Source organism: Stegodyphus dumicola, chromosome 1 (assembly GCF_044657685.1).
Source record: "Stegodyphus dumicola isolate Sdum_Otavi_A_Nest chromosome 1, ASM4465768v1".
NCBI classification, from domain to species: Eukaryota; Metazoa; Arthropoda; class Arachnida; order Araneae; family Eresidae; genus Stegodyphus; species Stegodyphus dumicola.
This window is the reverse complement of record NC_140768.1, coordinates 8,762,481-8,782,647: the sequence shown is the minus strand read 5'-3', so window position 1 is coordinate 8,782,647 and position 20,167 is coordinate 8,762,481. Positions and strand designations below refer to the sequence as shown.

The following is a 20,167-nucleotide window of genomic DNA, read 5'->3' as shown; positions in this document are numbered from 1 at the left end:
GGTGAATGTAAGGGAATTGCTGTGACTGCATGTGGTGATTTGTCATCCCAAATTCGGCAGTTCTGGGTTTTCACAGTTCCATTCAGGTAAAAGCGGGCCTCGTCTCCCCATAAGATTTCCACGACCAAGCATCATCCACCTCCATTCTGGCAAGAAAGGTGAGAGTATAAGTCAATCGCTTATCATGGTTGGTGTACAGTAACTCCTGTACACGGCTGATCTTGTACGGATAGAAGTTGATAATCTTTCATAAGATTTTCCATACCATACTGTAATGCATATCCATATTCCATAAGACATATCCATAATAAAAGGTAATTTTATTTTGTATTAATTTGCATTTGTTAACACTCTATTTTCTATTACACAGCGCCAAATATTCCCCTAGCGGTGACTTTTGGAACTTTTTTTTTTCACGGAATCCTTCGTCCCCCGTCTTGTTTAATCTTCCTACAAAATGTGGCATCATTCTCGCAAATAGATTGCTCTACAAAACATTGTGAGCACTGTCGGTTTAATTATGGCCATCTGTTATATTCATAACTAAGCAATTATAATAAAATGAAATAGATATGTGGTTAATCACTAATATATTAACATCATAATTTTGACTTTGTTTTTTACCTTCTTTCTCTAAGTATTATAAATTAAACGTTCAAAAATAATAGTCATTAAAATATATACATTAAATACTCAAGTCACTGTTTGACAGACATGTTATTGATGCTTTTGCTTTTTAAAATTATGACTTATTCAAAAAGTGATATTGATGTTCCATTTGCCACAAGCTCGCCAAGCATAATGTTTGCTTGCGTGATAGAATATGGTTTTATCTAGATACCGTTAATGAAACTGTTGCAAATAATGATTTTCATGATTTACATGTATTTTTTATTGTCTCAATGTTTAAACATTGATCCTTTAAGAAAAAATGAAAACATCTGTGATTTTATAAATGATATCAATGTTCTGTTTGTATGGAAAATGATTAATGAACGTGAAGTTTGCTCACGTAAAAGCCACTCTTGTAATTGTAAATTTCACATGATAAGTAATTGTAAAAGATTATATGAACTTTCACAGCTATGGTCAAACCACACTGATTTTAATACGATTGTTGGCAACACTGTTGTGAGTGGTGCCTTCTCCGCTACCACATAAGCACGCAGGTGCTTCACTCGGATGTTCAGTCTTGGCTTGGCAGCCATTCGAAATGGAGCTGCCGATAAACGTTACCGCCAAGTGCGAAGTGCGTGCAGTTATTTGATTTTTGAACGCAAAAGGCGTTAAACCGGTTGAAATTCACCACCTATTGACGGAAGTGTATGGACAGTCATGCGTGTATGTCCAAAACGTTCGCAAATGGTGCAGAGAGTTTACAGCCGGTTGTACTGAAATTCAGGACGAAGAAAGGAGCGGGAGGCCGTCAATTGCCAACGAGGCTATCGCGAAAGTTGAGAAACTCATGTGTAAAGATCGGAGGATCACTCTGTATGCTCTCTCCATTTTGGTTACTGAGGTTTCCAGAAGCACCATCCACAGGAATTTAACGGAAAAGTTGCAATATCGAAACTTGTGTGCGAGATGGGTGCCGCATAGGCTGACAGAAGACCACAAACGGCAACGGGTTGATTCTTCCCGTGAATTTCAAGATGAAGATGAATCATGATGAAAGCTGAGGTTCAACGCTTCCTGAAGGGCATGGGGGCAAGCTGGTATGACATGGGCATTGTAAAACTGCCACAGCGTCTACAAAAACGTATCGACCGAAATGGCGATTTTGTTGAAAAATAAAGCATTCTTCAATCTTTAAAGTGATATATCAATTATAGAAAGTAAATGGTTCTTTGTATATCTAAAAATATAGGAGACCTTTTTTTTTGGGGGGGGGATTGCCCTCGTAGTAAAATACTTATCTTTTTAAAAAATCTTTTTTTTTTTTTTTTTTTTTTTTTCAAAGTTATTCTTTCCATGTACACTGAGATCTGTTTTGACTTCAAAAATAATAGAAAACTGCACAAACTCAACCCTGTACAAATTCCATATTTCCACATTGCAACCTGGTCAAAACAGACCTATGCTACATGCACACCTAGGTTGCTAAATAAATACTTTTGGCAACACCATTAGTTGCCACATAACTATTTTGGTAACATACTACTTTGTCTCATGAATACTTTTCGGCAGTAGTGAAAATAATTAGAAAATACCATATTCCCCCCAACCCCTAACAGTTAAAATTTAAGAGAAACTTTTTATATCATAAAGGTGCTGTACGGAAGAAAATTCATAAGTTAATGTATATTAATTTAATACTATATTAATATTATATTATAATTTAATAATATATTAATTTTCTCTATATCTTTTATATAAAATCAAGTTTTATTTCTTTGATTATGTAAAAGTAATGTAATTATGTATAATTTAAGTGTGTCATTCTGAGTTGTTACAGTAATTACATTTTAATTTATAGCATAACCAAAAATGTTATTATTAATTTAATGTCCATTTTTTAGATCACAGTATACCTACACCATATTACAATGCTATAATTCTAGCAGACGTGCTCTTACCAAAGTTAAATAAGTATCTTAAAGAGGAAATTACGAATCAAAATGTTAAAGATGGACTTATTTTGCTAAAACTTTGGTGCAGACAGAGAGGTTTGACTATGGTATGTATCAATTTTTTTTTTTTTTTTTTTTCCCCATTTTTTTGTGATGGTAAAGTACAGGTTGATGATTATGTCCACAAAAGATAAAAAAAAGGAAAATACTCTATGTATTGAGCTATCTTTCATCAGTTGTACCCTCCTGCCTTTTGTGTGAGAAAAAAGGGGGGCACCACCTCAAAGAAAAGCCTCTTTAAAGGGTGTTAACATGTTTTGCATAAGGAGAACTTGATGCAGAAGATCTTTTACCTATCTTTAATTTTATAAAAGTTCATTGTTTATTATACCATGAGTTAATTTTATAAAAGGTCCTTTTACTTGGATTTCTTAACATTTTTTGCAGCAGTTTTATTTTAGACTGTGAGTGATACAGTCAAAAGTCGTTAATCCGGACTCGTCGGGAAAGAACAATTATGATCTAAAGTGTATCAAAATTTACAAAAAAAAAAAAAAAAAAAAAAAAATTATTTGTTTACTTTATTAAATATTTCTTTCAATGTAAGTTGTTTAAGTTGCTTCGTTTTATGTGATAATACTTTCTCTTTAATTCTATAAACAGACATAATTTTTTGTTCATTTACAAAGTTCCGCTGTTCAAGTCCCGTTAATTGCTGTGCCGAGAATACTGACTAACTTGTCAATCGAAATTTTTTCGTTTTCACTAACCTCTCTGTCACATTCTTCATGTCTTTATTCATTTTTTGCAGCAATTTCACTTTTTGTTTGATGGACATCGAAACATACTTTCGTTTTGTACGATCCTTTGGGAGCTCCAGATTCGGAAATTCTATTTGATATAATCGAAAGTTCAAGTTTACTTTTATAAAATTGCTCTTACAGTCTGCAAAAAATAATAAGCCGGATCCAATTCGAAGATTAAGGAACAACGCAATCATCAACATTAACTGAAGTAGATAATTAGATAATTTTAGATTATACCGTCCGTTATACATAAAAGGCGCACGCGAAAACGTATTCTGCACTTGCGCACATGCAAATGCGCAGTTGTAAGAGGTCTTACGCGCACGCGTAAACGCCTATGCGCATGTGTCAACGCGGCGCATGCGCAGAAAGTTTTTAGCTTTGAGGTCCGGATTGTGGGTGTCTGAATTAACGACTTTTGACTGTATAAGTTTCTAACATGCTATGACTGGTTCATATCAAAATTTTGAATTTTAGCATTTCTATTTATTATTTTTGAATTTTAGCATTTCAAATTTTGGAAAGTGTTTTCTAAATTACGTTTTTCTGGAGTTTTTTTTTTTTTTTTTAAAGCAAAGAGCAAGCTTTCTTTTTGAGAGCAAGATTTCTTTTTGAAATGTGTATTTTTAAAAAATATGCTTAGCAATACTTTAAAATTTTTTATAATGGCTATATTTGATTATTCTTATTATATGAAGATATACGTTTTTGACTAAGTTGGCAATGGAACATTTTCCTTGATATCTTTTTACATGGAACCCATATAAAAATTTAAATGTCGTGTATATGATCTTGTAACTGTAAAAATTTATGCATAGCATATCTTATCACATGATCAATATTGATCATATGAATCTCATCAATATCAGTATTTCTTATTCCTAATATATGCTTTACTTGATAAATTTCTTAAGGTGGAAGCATGGCTCTACAACCAACATTCAAGAAACATTTTAACCGTGCAATCTTTTTTGAAATTCTGGCACTTCTTTGTTATAGCAGCCCCAAACCATATTTGGCAATTTTAGATATGCACCAAGATCTCAATTATAATTTTGCTAAGTTCACGAAGCACAAATGTAAAAATTAACAACCTGATATATGATGACAACAATAATCAGGGTTCGTATGGTCCTTAAGAGTCCTTAAAAGTCCTTAGGTTTTTTGGAATCGATTTTTTGTCCTTAAAAGTCCTTAATTTCGGCCAAAATTGACAGAAAGTCCTTAATTTTAATCATCCATAAGTTATGTTTTTTTTTTTTTTTTTTTTTTTTTTTTATGACTGCCATTTTGAGTGTGAATTAGCATTCTAGAAGAATATTTTTGGCGATTCACTGACAAATATGGTTATCTTTTGAATGGTTTATAAATTGTTCCTATTTCTAATATAAATGGTGAGATACTCGAGTTTCATAGTGAAAGAAGTGCTACATAAGTATTTCGAAATTATTTCATTTTTTTCTAATGAAGAGCTCTTAAACAACTTTTCACTTTGGAGGATGTCAATTCTTTTATTAAATCCCCTTCACAGGAAAGGTGATGGTGGCCCACCTATTAGGTGCCTCCATAATAAAAAGACCACCACATCCGGCCTTGTATAGATCAATGGACTGGGTTACATTTGTAATTGTTCACAATCTGCCATTGAGGGAAAAAAAAAATTATTATGTCAGCGGCCATACCATGCTGAAAGTACCGGTTCTCGTTCGATCACCGAAGTCAAGCTTCCCTTCCTTTAATTCCTTTTACTTCCTTCCTTTGCTCTATCTCTGTCCCTTTAAATCCTCTTCTAATAATTTCTCCGTCTTTTTCACAGTTAACTTTCCTCACGGTTCTTTTCCGCTCGAAAAGTTGCTCCTATTCTCCTCTCGCCACGGGCGGTCGGAGAACTTTTCGCCTTCCTGAATTGACTACCCCCCCTCCTCTTCGCTCTTTCTTCCCTGGATTCCAGTTTTAGTCGCAAGACTCTTCCACCCCTGCTCATCCCCAAGGCATTAGCCATCACTGCGGCTCTCCGTATTACCTAATAATACCTTTCCCAAGCCCTGGAACACCATGTTTCCCGGCTGTTCTCTTTCAACCTTTCCGATTCCATTAACGCAATGCGTTCCGGAATTCGCCTCAATCAACACCTCTCTCTCTTTCAATCTTGAATTACAAGTTGAAAGCAGAGAGAATTACTCGTCCCTTATATGGACTCCTTATTCATTTCTTCCATAGTAAACCCTTAACGGTTTGTTCATTTTTCCTTTAGCCAATGCTTTTTCTTATCCAACTCAGTTTCCTTATCGAAGTTGTGGAGGTAATTGCATTAAGTTGCAAAGGTACTCCGGAAGTCAAACGCCTTGGGCCGAAGTCAAGCAGCATCAGGCACAGCAAGTACTTGGGAGCGTGACCACCTGGGAACACCGTGTGCTGTTGACATATTTTAAAATTTTGGATTCTGATTCTTTTCTGAGCATTGACTCCGAGCTAGTAGGTAGTGCAGTGGTTACTCTTGAAATTTTCTGATACTGACCCAGTCCCATAGGCGGTCAGTGATTTTACCTTCGATAGATCAGTAACCTTCGGGTAAGATGAAATGTCTTACCCGAAGAGGGAGATTAGACGGACGATAATGAGCTCAGCGAAAGGAATTCAGTTAGCTCACATCAAACAAATAGGACTTTCCACCTAAGAAAAAAAGATTTCTTACGATCACCTAAGGAAAAAAGGAATAAGAAGAAGCAGACCAAAACGGATTTGAAGCCTTTGGATTTACACAGCGTGTCAAAGAAAACCAAAGTGAAGAAAGATCGCCTTTTCTGGAGGATAATGAAAATATTGTAAACCTGATTGAGCAGGTTAAGAAGCACGGATGTGTAAGAGTGGCAGAACAGGTGAAGGGCCCTTTAGAACAATTGATGTTAAAGCAAGCTTTGGAAATTGTTGATGAACAGCTAAAGGAAAGGAAGGAACAGGAGGAAAACGAAAGGAAAAGTGCTGATAATACGGAAGGCAAATGGATTTTGCCGAAGAAGACGGCAAAACCTACCCGAAAAGATGAGCTGATGGAAGTTTCAAAAGAAAACAGGTTTGAAGCTCTTAATCCTGACGAGAAGCAAGAAGTAGAGGGAGCCAGCAAAACGGAGGAGGTGCCCCTGCCCATAGTATTCCAGCAACAGGCAATTGATTGGTTGAAAGTGCATGAGCTGCTGATAGAAAATTCTGAAGGTGAATTCGAAGCTGATATGAAGTTCAGATCCATTTACGTTAATATAAAAAGTGTTTCTGATTACAGAAGAGCTACTGCTGCCCTGCAAAAGAATGAAATACCACATCACTCCTTTCAGTTAGCGAGTGAAAAGCTGATGCGCATGGTACTGAAGAGCCTGCCTAATACAGTGACTGAGGAAGCTGTAAAGACGTAAGTTTCCCATGCTTAAAGTCAAGCAGATAAAGAAAAGTAAAGCAAACAACTTTGAAAAACTACCATTTTTCATAATAGATCTGAATAAAAATGCCACAGGATAAGCTATTCACCAGCTTGATAATATATTCAGCGTGAACATCAAAGTGGATAAGTTCTCTCCCAGGAAGCGCCCGCTTCAATGTTTTCGATGTCAGCAGTTTGGACATTCCCAACACTTACGTACCAATTCAGAGAAGTGCTGTAAATGTGGAGATAATCACCGTAGTAATCAGTGTATACTAAAAGAAGAAGATAAGCCTACCTGCCTGTTTTGTAGGGAATCACATGCAAGTTCGTATCGTGGTTGCCCTGAGGAGGAAATTAGGCGCTTCCTTAACACAGTCATTGCGCATATTGAGAAGATTAGGGCATCCAAAAATACAGCTGAGAAGATGATAGCTGGATTCCAGGCAGCTTTAGCAATGCTGAAAATAGTAGAGAGGATTAAATTTGCAGCTGCTCAGATATGATGCTGTGGATTATTTCTGTACACCTTAGTAGGCTTCATTATCATGGACACGACAATCACTGGTTATATTGGAAGTGAGATTTCTGAATTTGTATCTAATAGCAGTAACAAATGATATTCTGGAACTACTGAACCAATATCCAACATGGAGACCCTTCTTCTTTTTACAGTTTTTAACATTACATGTCCAAATGGTTTCATTATTAACATAAAGTTTCTTGTTGTGCCCATTTTCGCATACTCGTTTGTCAAAAAAAGACTTCTTTTTTGGAAAAATGATATGGCATCCACCTCATCACTCGGTAAATTAAAGATTCTTAATGTCACATTCACAAAAGGGGGGCAGTGATTATATTTTTAAATAAATAATGCAAATTCAAAAACTCCATCAAAAATGAATAATATAAGAACACATGGCGAGAGCAAAAATGAAATATAGGACTAACATACAATTACGTGGTGTGGTATAATAACATGCGGCCGGTGCTAATATACCATCTTTAGTGTGGTATGAGAACATTCAGCCAGATTTTGGCGAGATCTTGGTTGACTAATGATTCAGTCTCGGGAGCTGTTATAAAAAAGAAGTACCGAATTTCCGTATTGCGTTACTAAAACTATGTAACTTCAATAAAGAAAATTATACACAGTATTATTTCTTGTTCTGTTGGTAATTATCACTGCTGTGCATGCAGTAATCCACAACAAAATGACTTACTTGAGACCTGAAATGACTTACCTGAGAATATTCAAAGGCATTTTTAAAAAAAAACATAGTTTATTTCCAGTTATTTCCCAAATATATATTCCTTGACAAAATTTTTCCATTTTAATAAAGTTTTAATCAACATTTGCCTAGGGTTTATTTCAGTATAATTTTTTTTTTTTTATTTCTGTTACTGAAAAGGGAATATTGTTTAACATTCTGCAAGTTTAGACTTCATTATGCTTAACCATATGTTTACAAGTTTAAAGGTGAATTTTCCAGATGTGGCAAAAATCTATTACAGGTGTGACAAAAATTGCTGCTGAAAATATTGAGTTTGAGTTGCTTGAGTAAATAAAAGTGAAAAGTTGAAGCTTCTGACTGTGCTTAAGTCACGATCGATATATTAAATTAACTCTAGCGTTTGTGAGGACCACCAGAAGCTGAGCAGTGAAATCTGGTAGTTCAGTCCGAGGTTCGAATTCCATCAATGAGCTGGTTGCATGGGCATTTTTGTGGTTTTCCTCATGTGTAACATGTACATAAACCAGTTTCTCATAGAAAGTCCTTCACGTGAGTATCCCTTGTTTAAGGCAGGTAGCCTCTGAGAGCTTTACCATAGTCAAATAAACCAAATCAAACCAAACCAAAACCTAGCAGTTGTGATGATGTCACTCTTGATATTTCAGGTTGACTCAAAGTTTTATTCTAATTATACATTCATGTATTATGTGAGGCCTTAGTATGTTGTTTGCTGAAGTTGTAAAAATGTGCACATGAGTCTTATGAATATTTTTATTAAAAACTATTGTGATAAGTATACTTATTATATCATTTACAAGAAGCAGTTTATGGACTAAGATGTGGCACTGAAGTAATACAACTGAATCAAAAACTCATATGTATTACTTCAGAAAATCTCAAAATGAGAAATTCTCTCAAATTGTGCCTACCTGTGTGTGAAACTAAACCTCATTAAATTTTGAGGTATGCACATTCTCTGATTATCCCATTTAAATTCTGTTAGCAGAGTAATAAACAGTATGAAGCCTTTGAGCATTTTATTACTGATGCTTAATTTTCTAGTTCACTATCACAGGTAGACAATTTTGCATGTAAACTTTACTGACTATTCTTTAGCAATACTTCCCCCCCCCCACTAATGTGTTTCTTTTACAAGAAGTTCCCCAAGTACATGTTTCTAGAAGAAAATTTTGTTTTTTTTTTAACAGATTTAATAGTAAGATTCATTAAAATTTCACGTCTTCTGTTAAACTTAAATAAAGCAAAATATAATTAACAGGTAGCATCATTAAAGTTGCATAGCATATACATATATGTTTTAGAAAGTTAAAAAAGTGCTGAAGGTTGGCGTAAACTGTAAGCTTTAGCGCATGAAATTATTTTTGGTGCCATTTCCTTCACCATAAATCCAGCTTGCCAGATTTTAAAGCTGTAAAAACTGCTAGTATGAGTAGTGCAAAAGCTAGTGTTAATGCTTCTTTTTATGGGTAGAATGAATCTATAGAAAAAAAAATCAGTGTGTGATTCCAGAAAAGGTTTGATTTTGCATTGTAAAAGCATGCTATATATAATTCATCTTTTGAGACAAAAATTACAATGTAAATTTTGCCAGTTAACATTAGAATGAAAAATATGAAACTGTCTTTTCCCCTTCCGCCAGGTGTTCAGAGAAAATATAATATTGGAAATAAATACAAAACAGTTTCTATTCTGGTAAATAACAAATAACCTTATTTAAAAAAAAAAAAATACCCTGATAAATAAATATTTTTTTATTTTTCTAGATTGTTTTAATTTCCAATCTAATTTAAGAAAAAAAATTAATTTTTTGATAATTAAACTTTTAAAGACTGCCTGGTAAAATACTCAGAATGCATACGCCTTGATTACCAAACTTGTGTGGTAATATTTATAAAGAAAATTTTCTGTGTAGTTTATTTGAATATTTGACAGGATAATTCTGTATTTTTAAAAATGCCATTTTAGCATTATATTCTTAATTTGGTCTCAGAGCAATCATATTGGACTGTACAATGTGGCTTTTTTAAAATTAAAAATTTTTGTGCTTATTTTTGTTTATTTACTTGGATTCATTATGTTCATTAAACTGCCATAGTGCTTGATGAATAATACAAACATGGAATTAAAAGAGTGACTGATAATCAAGTTTTCACTGTATTCTTTGTCCTGTATTCATTTTACGGAAGTTTTTAAACTTTAATGATGGACATTCTCATTTATAGGGTTATGGTCGATTGAATGGTTTCATTCTTACTATGTTTGTGTCCTATTTATTAAAGAAGCAAAAAATTAATTCTGCAATGAATGCTTATCAGATATTTAGATGTTCCCTTCTTGCATTGCGTAAGTACTTTTTGAGAATATATTATTTCCAAAATTTATGCTTATTTGAGACTTGTCCTTGGAAGAATTTAAAAAGGCTTATCATGTAGTTTCCGTGGAAATATCTGGTTTCCTGAATATATGTTATGCTGTAACTGAAGAAACTTATAAAATGGTAATTCATATTCATATATCATGAATCATTGTAAATTTGCACTTCCTTTATCATTATTATTATTTTACATTTTTCTTGAAGATTGTTATACTACATTGGCAAACTAAAAAGTGCATTCAGTATTATGTCTTTTCCTGCCATAAGTAAAATATAAAAATTATGAGCCTGATAAAAAGTTTTGCTTGTATTTCTTTTATGTTCCTCCCCCCAGGTTCCTCCCCCCCCTTTTTTTACACACATGTATAAAATGATAAAGGTAAACTTAAAATGGTTAAAGTTCAGTTTCTTATTTGTAATGCATTATTTTCATTCTCCTGCAAATTGACCAACTTATAAATGATTATTAATTATTACAAAATCATATTTGTAGGAAATTTTCTGCATTCAGGTTAATGATTGGCAGAATGTTGCTACTGATTTATAAATTTTAAGATTTCACTTTTTTCAATTACATTTTTGGGCAAGCAGAACTTCAAAATTTTTGCTTTGATCTTTTTTATGATAAAGTGAATGGATATAAATATTGTGTTATAATTATAAAATACATTGTGTTTAATGTATGTAAATCTTGAATTGAAACTGCTGTTTATATTATGTCAATCTTACTGAATTTTAAATTAAAAAAAAAAATCCTATTTTTAAAGCATAGGGTCATTGGGAAAGTTCTGTGGTTTTTCGATGATGAATACAAATGGAGCTGTGCAAAAATGTAAGAAAATGTCATTGAATCAGATGAGCAGTATTTTTTTCTTTGACTCCATACCATGTCTCTGGCAGCTGGAAAATTCCTTTCTTAAAAAATTCATTCAGTTTATTAGCAAGGAAGTTACCTAGGTGATGTTTAACAGTCTCCAAAGAAGTAAACTCCAGGCTGTTCAGCGAATTCTGAAGTGACCTAGAGAGATGAAAATATGAGGGATTAAGTCTGGTTGGTGAATATGGTGGAGCATGATATAAAACATCCCAGCCATACTCATTAAGTCTTTACCTGACATTTAACAAAATGTGGGGCTGAGAATTGTCATGTGGAACACAGGTCAGTTACAGACATTTTGCTTTGATTTCTGCATTTAAACTTACCATTTGGAAACACTATTTTTCCACCTTCGTTTCCTGATTTGATAGAAGTAATTTACGATACAGTACGAAGTCCAAAATACAGACTTGTTTGGACTTCAGCGATTCCAGATATTAGGTAATCAATTTAAATTAGTAAGATGACATATAGAAATTATTAAATTAAGAATATGGAATAAATAATGAATCATTTATAACCTCAAGAGAACCAAAATTTTGGGGGGAAAGCAAGCTCATTTATTTTTTTTCTTTATTAGATTTTTCTTTTAATGTTTTCAATGTTGTTCTGTTTAAGTTGATTCATTTTTGTGCTAATATACTCAGTTTAATTTTATAGATAGACATTAATTTCTTGTTCAGTTGTAAAAAGTCTATTATTCAAGTCTTCTAACTACCATGTCGAGAATTCCCACTAAATTGTAATCAAAATTATTTTGTTCTCCACAACCTCTTTCATCACTATCAGTAATAGTATTATCTGGATTTAGAACCAAACTATAGATTTTGCCATTTGTTAGTTGATTGATGATTAGGGCAACGTCATTGCATTGAAAAATTTCTATCATATCATCATCATTTATTATCACTTTTAGAAAATTTGTCATTTGTTTGTGATATTTGAAAACGTACAAATTCGTGGCTGTGGTCATAAAGTTTAGTTAGCATCCCTTGTACACTACTGACAGTGTATCAGGAGCATGGTGACCAGAGATGTGGTGTTAATAAAATTTCGTGCTTTACATTGGTTTAGTTATTTATTATACTTATGTCTATTTTCTGCATATGCTTAAAGGCTTATGGGAGTCCCGAATAAATAAATTTCCATATATATTTAAGTCTTATTGGAACAGAAAATAAATTATTCTTAATTTATTATACTTATGTCTATTTTCTGCATATGCTTAAAGGCTTATGGGAGTCCCGAATAAATAAATTTCCATATATATTTAAGTCTTATTGGAACAGAAAATAAATTATTCTTAATTCAAGCAGCTCTAAATGCAATCTTTTAGCCTATGAATAGCATTTACAAAGTCTTAGTTTTTGTATATAAAAAGAAATTTCTGTTAGCACAGTTGGCTAAAGTCTGTGATGTCTGTCATCGCCAAGTGTAATGGCGACATAAAAGGTTATCGTGCCGTTTGGTATTCAATACTAATATTTTTCTTTTTTTAAATTGCTTAGACATCACTGCATGAGTCATTTCTCAAAGCTGCTATGTATTGATAGTCATGTGGTGATGAAAGAAGAAAAATGATTTGCCAGGTTGACAACAAGAATATAAGTTAAAATCTATGATTTTTCAATGCAGAATGTTTCAATGTGAGATGTATGCCAGGCGCAAGCCAAGCTTTATACTCAGCAAAAATACAGCTACAAAGTTAAATTATTGATCATACAAATTTATGCCAATAAATGATTTATTTAGTGCCTAAGTGAAATTAAGAATCAGAACTTTCCTCATGTTTCATTGTTAAAAAATATCAAATGTGCATGTGTAAAGCGTACTCCACCCTTAAAAAATTCTAAAAAAAAGATTTACTGGTCGTCCAGAACAGGCATAATTTTCAAGGCTGAAATTTTCACACTTTCTTCACAAACTACCACTGTGTAATCAGAAACAGCACTTTGTCCATATGCAGCACGAATTTTACAAGTAGTCTGACTAGCATTTTTTTCTTTTTTAAAGTAAAAGAACATAATATGGTGAAAATGAACTTTGGGTTCTCTATTTTTAAACTTCCTCTGGAGCAAAAATGATGCCACAACGCATGCTAGAATTATGCAATATGAGCAGAAAAAACCATATTTACACATTTGCTTCAATCAAGATCGCTCCATATCAGCAGTAATAAAACAATTAACAGAAAATTTGCTTCAATTTAAAAAACCACAGAACTTTCCCGAATGACCCAATATTTTTTTTTCTTTTTGGGTTTTGCCGTGTGAAGGGAAAAATCATGTCGATATAATTTCAAAATTTTTAATTTCATCTCTGACAGTTACTTTTCTTTTTAGCTTTATATTTTCCTTTTGTTTTACAGAAAAAGAAAATTTGGTTGAATTTGGTATTAGTCTGTGTGAAGAAACTAAGAGTGATTTATCCTTGGAAGAATTTAAAAAGGCTTATCATGTAGTCTTTGTGGAAATATCTGGTTTCCTGAATATATGTTATGCTGTAACTGAAGAAACTTATAAAATGGTAATTCATATCCATATGTCATGAATCATTGTAAATTTGCACTCCCTTTATCATTATTACTATTTGACATTTTTCTTGAAGATTGTTGCACTACATTGGCAAACTAAAAAGTGCATTCAGTATTATGTGTTTTCCTGCCAAAGTAAAATATAAAAATTATGAGGCTGATAAAAAGTTTTGCTTGTATTTCTTTTATGTTCTTTCCCCCTTTTTTTTTTTTTACACATATGTATAAAATGATAAAGGTAAACTTAAAATGGCTAAAGTTAAGTTTCTTATTTGTAATGCATTATTTTCATTCTCCTGCAAATTGACCAACTTATAAATGATTATTAATTATTACAAAATCATATTTGTAGGAAATTTTCTGCATTCAGGTTAATGATTGGCAAAATGTTGTTACTGATTTATAAATTTTAAGATTCACATTTAAGAAAAAGGGAAAGGAAAATAGGTTGCCATAAATTAAGAAGTTCACCAAGTGAATTATTCTTGGTGCAATGTGAAAAATATATGCCAAGATAAATTTTTGAATTTCTCCATAAATTTTGCACAATTTTACAAAATTTAATATTTAGGCATAATTTGAGTCGTAGAATAATGAGTCATAGTTTGAGAATATGGGGAAAAAATGGCATGTTCAATTTTGTGTCAAAATATCTATATTGGAACAAAGCTACATATAAGTCTAATATGTACCTAAGTTGCGCTTTCGAGATATGAAAAACGCAATTTGAATTTCGTCAATTGGCCCAGTAGAGCCCACTCTACTGGGCCAATTGACTAGATATAGAACTAGATACAGAAATGCCTCCTCCTTTCCGCCCTCCAGTATTCTTGAAATGTGCAGTAGCGAAATACTGTTGTCAAATGTACTAAGCAAATGCCTAAAATGTACTAAGTAATGAAATTAGATAAACTACAAATTTAAAACTGATTATTAATAATAAAAATAATTAGAAAATACTTCTATTGTAACATTAAATATGGTGTAGTAAAAGTGAATAATTTGTAAAACGAAAAAACATCGAATTACTTGGATCATAAATCATAAAAGCTCCAATAGTTAACCACCAAAAAATTAAGTTCAAGTGATATATTAGTTCCAATCAGTTCAACTAATGAAAAACAATTACAATACAAAGTCCGTAATCCAGACGTCCATTATCCGGAATGATCTATAATCTGGACTTCAAAACCACAAACTTACGCGTTTGATGCACGCATCCGCTACGTATGCACGTAAAGTGTTTACACATGCGCACTTCCGATGGTGAAGAAAGTGACAGAGAACGAAAACAAAATGTTAATTGTTATTGAAAACGAAAAAATTTTGATTGACAAGTTAGTCGGTATTCTCGACACAGCAATTACAGTATTTGAACAGTGGAACTTTGCACTTCAACTAGAAATTATGTCTGTTTATAGAAGAGAGAATTAAAGAGAAAGTATTAGTACAAAAAACGAAGCAACTTAAACAACTTACTTTGAAAGAAATGTTTAATAAAGTAAACAAATAAATATTAAGCTTTTTTTGTAAATTTTGATATCCTTTAGATCATAATTGCTCTTTATTTCATAAATTACGGTTTCATATTTTTAATTGTATAATTTCTGCATGCCATCTTACCAGATTTAAATTGATGATCTGTAATCTGAAAAAACCCCCAATCCAGAATCGCCGAAGTCCTGGCGAGTCCGGATTACGGACTTTGTACTGTATAGTGCTTTTCAACAAATGAAAAAAAAATTATAGTGCTTAGTATCAAAAAAGGGGGGGAAGAAAAGAAAAGAAAATTTATTATTATTATTATTATTCAATGACTGAAAAAAATTTTAATGCTTAGTGTAAAAAAATTGTTAACAAAAAGTAAATAAATTCAAAAAAGCTGAATAAATATAATGAAGTTAGGGCACTCTTAGAGAAGGCAGTTGTGGAACTTAGCAAAAACATTATGAATTATAGGCAATTTGGGTAGGGGGTAAGGCAGATAATGAAAAATGCTGTAAAATGTTACTAAGTAGTACAGAACTGACTCAAGCGGAGTTTTCTGGAGATTTGGAAGTTGAAGTAGGCCTGTTTTTTAATAAAGGAGGTACATAATTATTAGACAGTCTAATCTAAATTAAAACTAATATAAGAATTTAGAAAAGACTTCCTAATTCAACTAAACCCCCAGACACTACTGTCGTAATTGTTATTTTTGTGATTTGTTGATTGTTTATGTGGAATTATCTCATAGGCTACACTTTTTTACATATATGCATAAATTAATGAATCAACTATAACATGTATTAAATTACTAAGTGATGCAAATCAGTTTTTAATGATATATTTAATTTTATTTTTAATTAATAAATTGAACTTTTCATTCCCAGTATTAGGTACTGAACGACTATTGCTATAATGCTGGTAAATAAAAAATTTAAAAATGAAATTTCTGTCATTACATATTATATTGATTCCTGTGCCAAGTTGCTATAGTAAAATGAAATTTTACCAGTTTTTTTAAAATAATTTTTTTATAAGAATTTAATTCAAGAATCAAAACTGTAGGTAAAAATGAAATTAAGCCAAATCTGTAAATTGTGAGTGAAAAAAAAAATCTTATTTTGAATTCAGATAAATAATGTGGCAATTTTTCTAAGCTCTCTGCATGTTAGAATTCCTTGATTTTATGCATGCATATTTTCCTCCGCATAAAAAGAAAGTGAGAGAGATGTATGTGAAAATGCTTTTTATGCAATAATTTGATGTTTGGTATTAAGCACAGGAGATTCTATTCCCACAAAATAGAGTTTTTAGAATTTGATTGTTGTTTATTTTAATGCAATCATATTACAAATATAGCTTCTCCAGTTTTATCAAGTCTACCTTGCATCTTCATAAATGCCTTGTTGCCTACTCCCTCATTTCTGTGTACCTTCCTGTACAATTTAATTTGATCTATGATTTTTAATGCTGCTTGCAAAAATCAGTTCCTTTTGATAAAATAGCATATTTTCCTTCCATGCTATGTAAAATTTAATTACAACTCTTGATGGCTAGAAATTATAGGCAGTAATTCTGAGTGAGGGTAAATTAATATATTAATTTTGTTTGTCTATTTCAATTTTATACTCGCCAATTTGATTTCTTTCCAGCACCTAGCTGCTTGTACAGGAAAGCTTCAATACAGTATTGTATGCATACAACTTCTGCAGTTTAATTGTGAAATTAATTCTAACTTACCAAATTGGTTCTCTTTGAGTGAATCCCTACCTATCATATTGTATTGAAATGTAAACCATGTTGCTGATTCACCTATATTTCTGTTTAGCAAGAACATAATTCATTTCATACAGAAAAGCTTCAATACAGTGTAATACAAATAACTTTTGCATTATCTTAATGTTTTAGCTGTTTTCAGGGCATTGTAGTCTTCATTCTTCAATGATTTTAATGATGAATGTTTGCTTGTTAAATTAGACTGTGGTATGCAATTTTCAGTTGCAAGACTTTTTTTTTTTTTTTTTTTCCCCTCTTGATTGCATTTAACCCTCAAAGCGCCATGACCGGCTTATCCGGTCATGAGATTTTTGTAACTTGTTATATATTAGCTTATAATTTAAGATATTTTGCTTTCTTACTTTTATGAATAATATAAATACCATCTTGCTGAATGTAAGTTTATGAAAATCGAGACTAAAATAAGTAAACATACATATTTAGCTATTAAAGGCTCTTTAAATACAGGTCTTCATGACAGATCCAAAAACCCTTAGCCGCTCAGAGGGTTAATTATAATTTATGTTAGCAAATCGTATTGGACATTTTAAATCTTTATTCATGTTTAACAGGTGCAACATGAAGCAAAACTGGGTCTGCAGATATTGGATAAAGAAACTTCTGACAGTTTTAGTCTACTTTTCATGCACAAAATTACCTTCAGTAAAAAATTTGAGTATCTTCTTCAGTAAGTTATCTTTTATATTGTATGTGATTGTATCATTCTGTAAAGATTTGATTTCTTGTTCTATAGATTTTTTTTTAAAGGAAGAAAAGAAAAAGAGTGTGATATATAATAATAATTTTATTTAATCAGTTCCATAAGTGACTGTAGTTTAAACAAAAGAAAACTCGTTCTGTTATTGTAGATGAGGTGGTAAAAATGCAGAATCATACTGTAAACTATGTGTCAGAGAAGGAAAAGAAATTAGATGTTGTTTTTTCTGGGAAGAAAAGAACACTGTAGAAAAACTTGTATTAAATCCATTCTGTTTCTATACAATTCAGTTGCGCTTGATGTTAAGTGAGGGGACTAGGGAAAGAAAATTTCATGCAAGCTCTTCAATTAATAGCATGACATTGAATCTTCATTCCATATTTTTTTCTTTTGTGAATCCGTTTTTAATTGACCATTTATTCATTAACTCAGTTTGTGTCCAAGTCACAGGACTGTACATAATTTTGTTTGCTGCTGGCACAATTAACTTTTATTTCTCTCCAGCAAAATGGGTTACACATTTATACAAATGGCTTGAAACTAGATGAAGAGAATTGCAGGAATTGGTATCTGTTAGTTACATTGTTTCCATTATATTCCCTTAAGAACAGCCAAGGTTGCTCTTGATAGTGATGTTGGAGCAGTCAGTATCACTCTATAATGTTTAAATAATCAACCACCTTTATTTGATCGTACAATTATTTTCTGCGATTTTCGAGCAGCTATTATGATTGTGTATAACTGTTATCAGCTCTTGTTTCTGCATCAAGTGTACTTTGCTGGTACATACTGAGGAAATTATTGAAGAAAACTAAATTGGTTATTCTTAACCTGATTCTATCCCATCGTGATGTACCAAGGAATGAAGCTGTTGGCAATGAAATACTGCACTATCTCTCAGACCTCTTATGAAGCAATTAGTTGCTTTGATGATAAATTGTAGCACCTGTAAATGGCTAATCTAATTATTATTTAGTTCAACTCTTATCCTTCAGATGTTACGTGAAAGCTAGCTAACTGTATGAATTTTTACTCTAAGCTTAACTTTTTACTGAAAACAGAACAGATAACCATAATAAACAGTCATTCAATTTAAGTTTATTTTACCTCACCACTTATGAGGGTGTTAAAATAAAAATATTATAAAATAAAATTCCAGTTACTTGGACCTAGCAATGAATACAAAAATGGCCTTTTAAAGCATTTTAAAAAAACAGTCACTTTCTAAGAGGCTAAAGAGTCACGGATCCATAACTAATAGTCTCAAAATCTTAACTTTCCAACCAAGTATGTCTTGAGATTTTAGTCTTATATGTGAAGGCAATGCCTGTTCCCAAAGTGACAAGCTGGATAGGCAGGCAAGCAACATACCTTATACTAAACTGCCTGCCAATCGAATCTGCATTTTCTCTGGAATGGGGGAGCCCATGTCAAAATCAGGCACTAGAAGATGTGCAAATTAAAATCAAATCTATTTGTGAAACTCAAATATAATGCCACAAAGCTTACAGATTAGAAACTCTCATTCTTTTAACTTGAGAAAAAGAAAAACCTTAGCAAAGAACCATCTGCTGACTTCTTGATCTACCTAGACATCTGTGTGTTGCTGCTTTTCATATGGTGATTGAACATAACTGTCTTTATGTACACCTTCACTATTTAGGAATAAGTGACAAATTTGTCTGTCACCTCTCTTAGTACAATGTTGTGATACTTGTGAGATGCTTGTCTGTTGGTCTAGCTTTAAAAACGAATTCGATTATCTCCCATTATTGCAGTGTTAGAGAACTTTTGATAATTTTAACAACTTGGAAAAAAAATTCTTAAGTTACAATATTTTTAATGTTTTTAATTATTTAAATATTAATGTTTGTATAATTGCTTTAATTTGTTCTTGTGTACTGTAACAAAAGGATGTTGTCTGTTATCTGATTAATTGGGAAGAGGAGTAATAATAGGAATAACTATCACTCTTGATTATATTACAATGGCTATTCAGTCAATCCCAGCACAAATAAGAGAATTAACACACAATAAAAATGCTAGCCACTAGCTTATATTGATGGCAAATATTTTGTATAGTACATTATATAATATAGATAACCTCATTTACTATTGTTTACTCTTTTGCTAAATATACCTTATATTTAAAATGAACCATGAGTGGCTTCTATATACTATGCAATAAATAGTAAATTTCATTTATTTGTCCACAGTCTTTAATTTCAATTTAGTTTTAAATAAAATGTGGAATAGTATTTTTGGTCTGTTTCAGTAGCCAGAAGGTATATAAAAAGTGTGGTGTACAATTTTACTGATACATGAAATTTTACTGTCAGTTTGTAAGTTATTAACAA

The 20,167-nt window shown here is 32.1% G+C and overlaps 1 protein-coding gene across 1 annotated transcript in view; it reads left to right on the top strand.

The window, feature by feature from the left end:
* Positions 1-20,167, top strand: part of Mat89Ba (nucleolar protein 6 Mat89Ba) — a 121,806-nt gene that overhangs the window by 37,223 nt on the left and 64,416 nt on the right. Inside the window, exons 7-10 of the mRNA XM_085812505.1 lie at positions 2,520-2,677; positions 10,270-10,390; positions 13,667-13,824; positions 17,665-17,780. Of these exons, the coding sequence (XP_085668631.1) occupies positions 2,520-2,677; positions 10,270-10,390; positions 13,667-13,824; positions 17,665-17,780 (553 nt within the window). The remainder of the gene's footprint in view (positions 1-2,519; positions 2,678-10,269; positions 10,391-13,666; positions 13,825-17,664; positions 17,781-20,167) is intronic.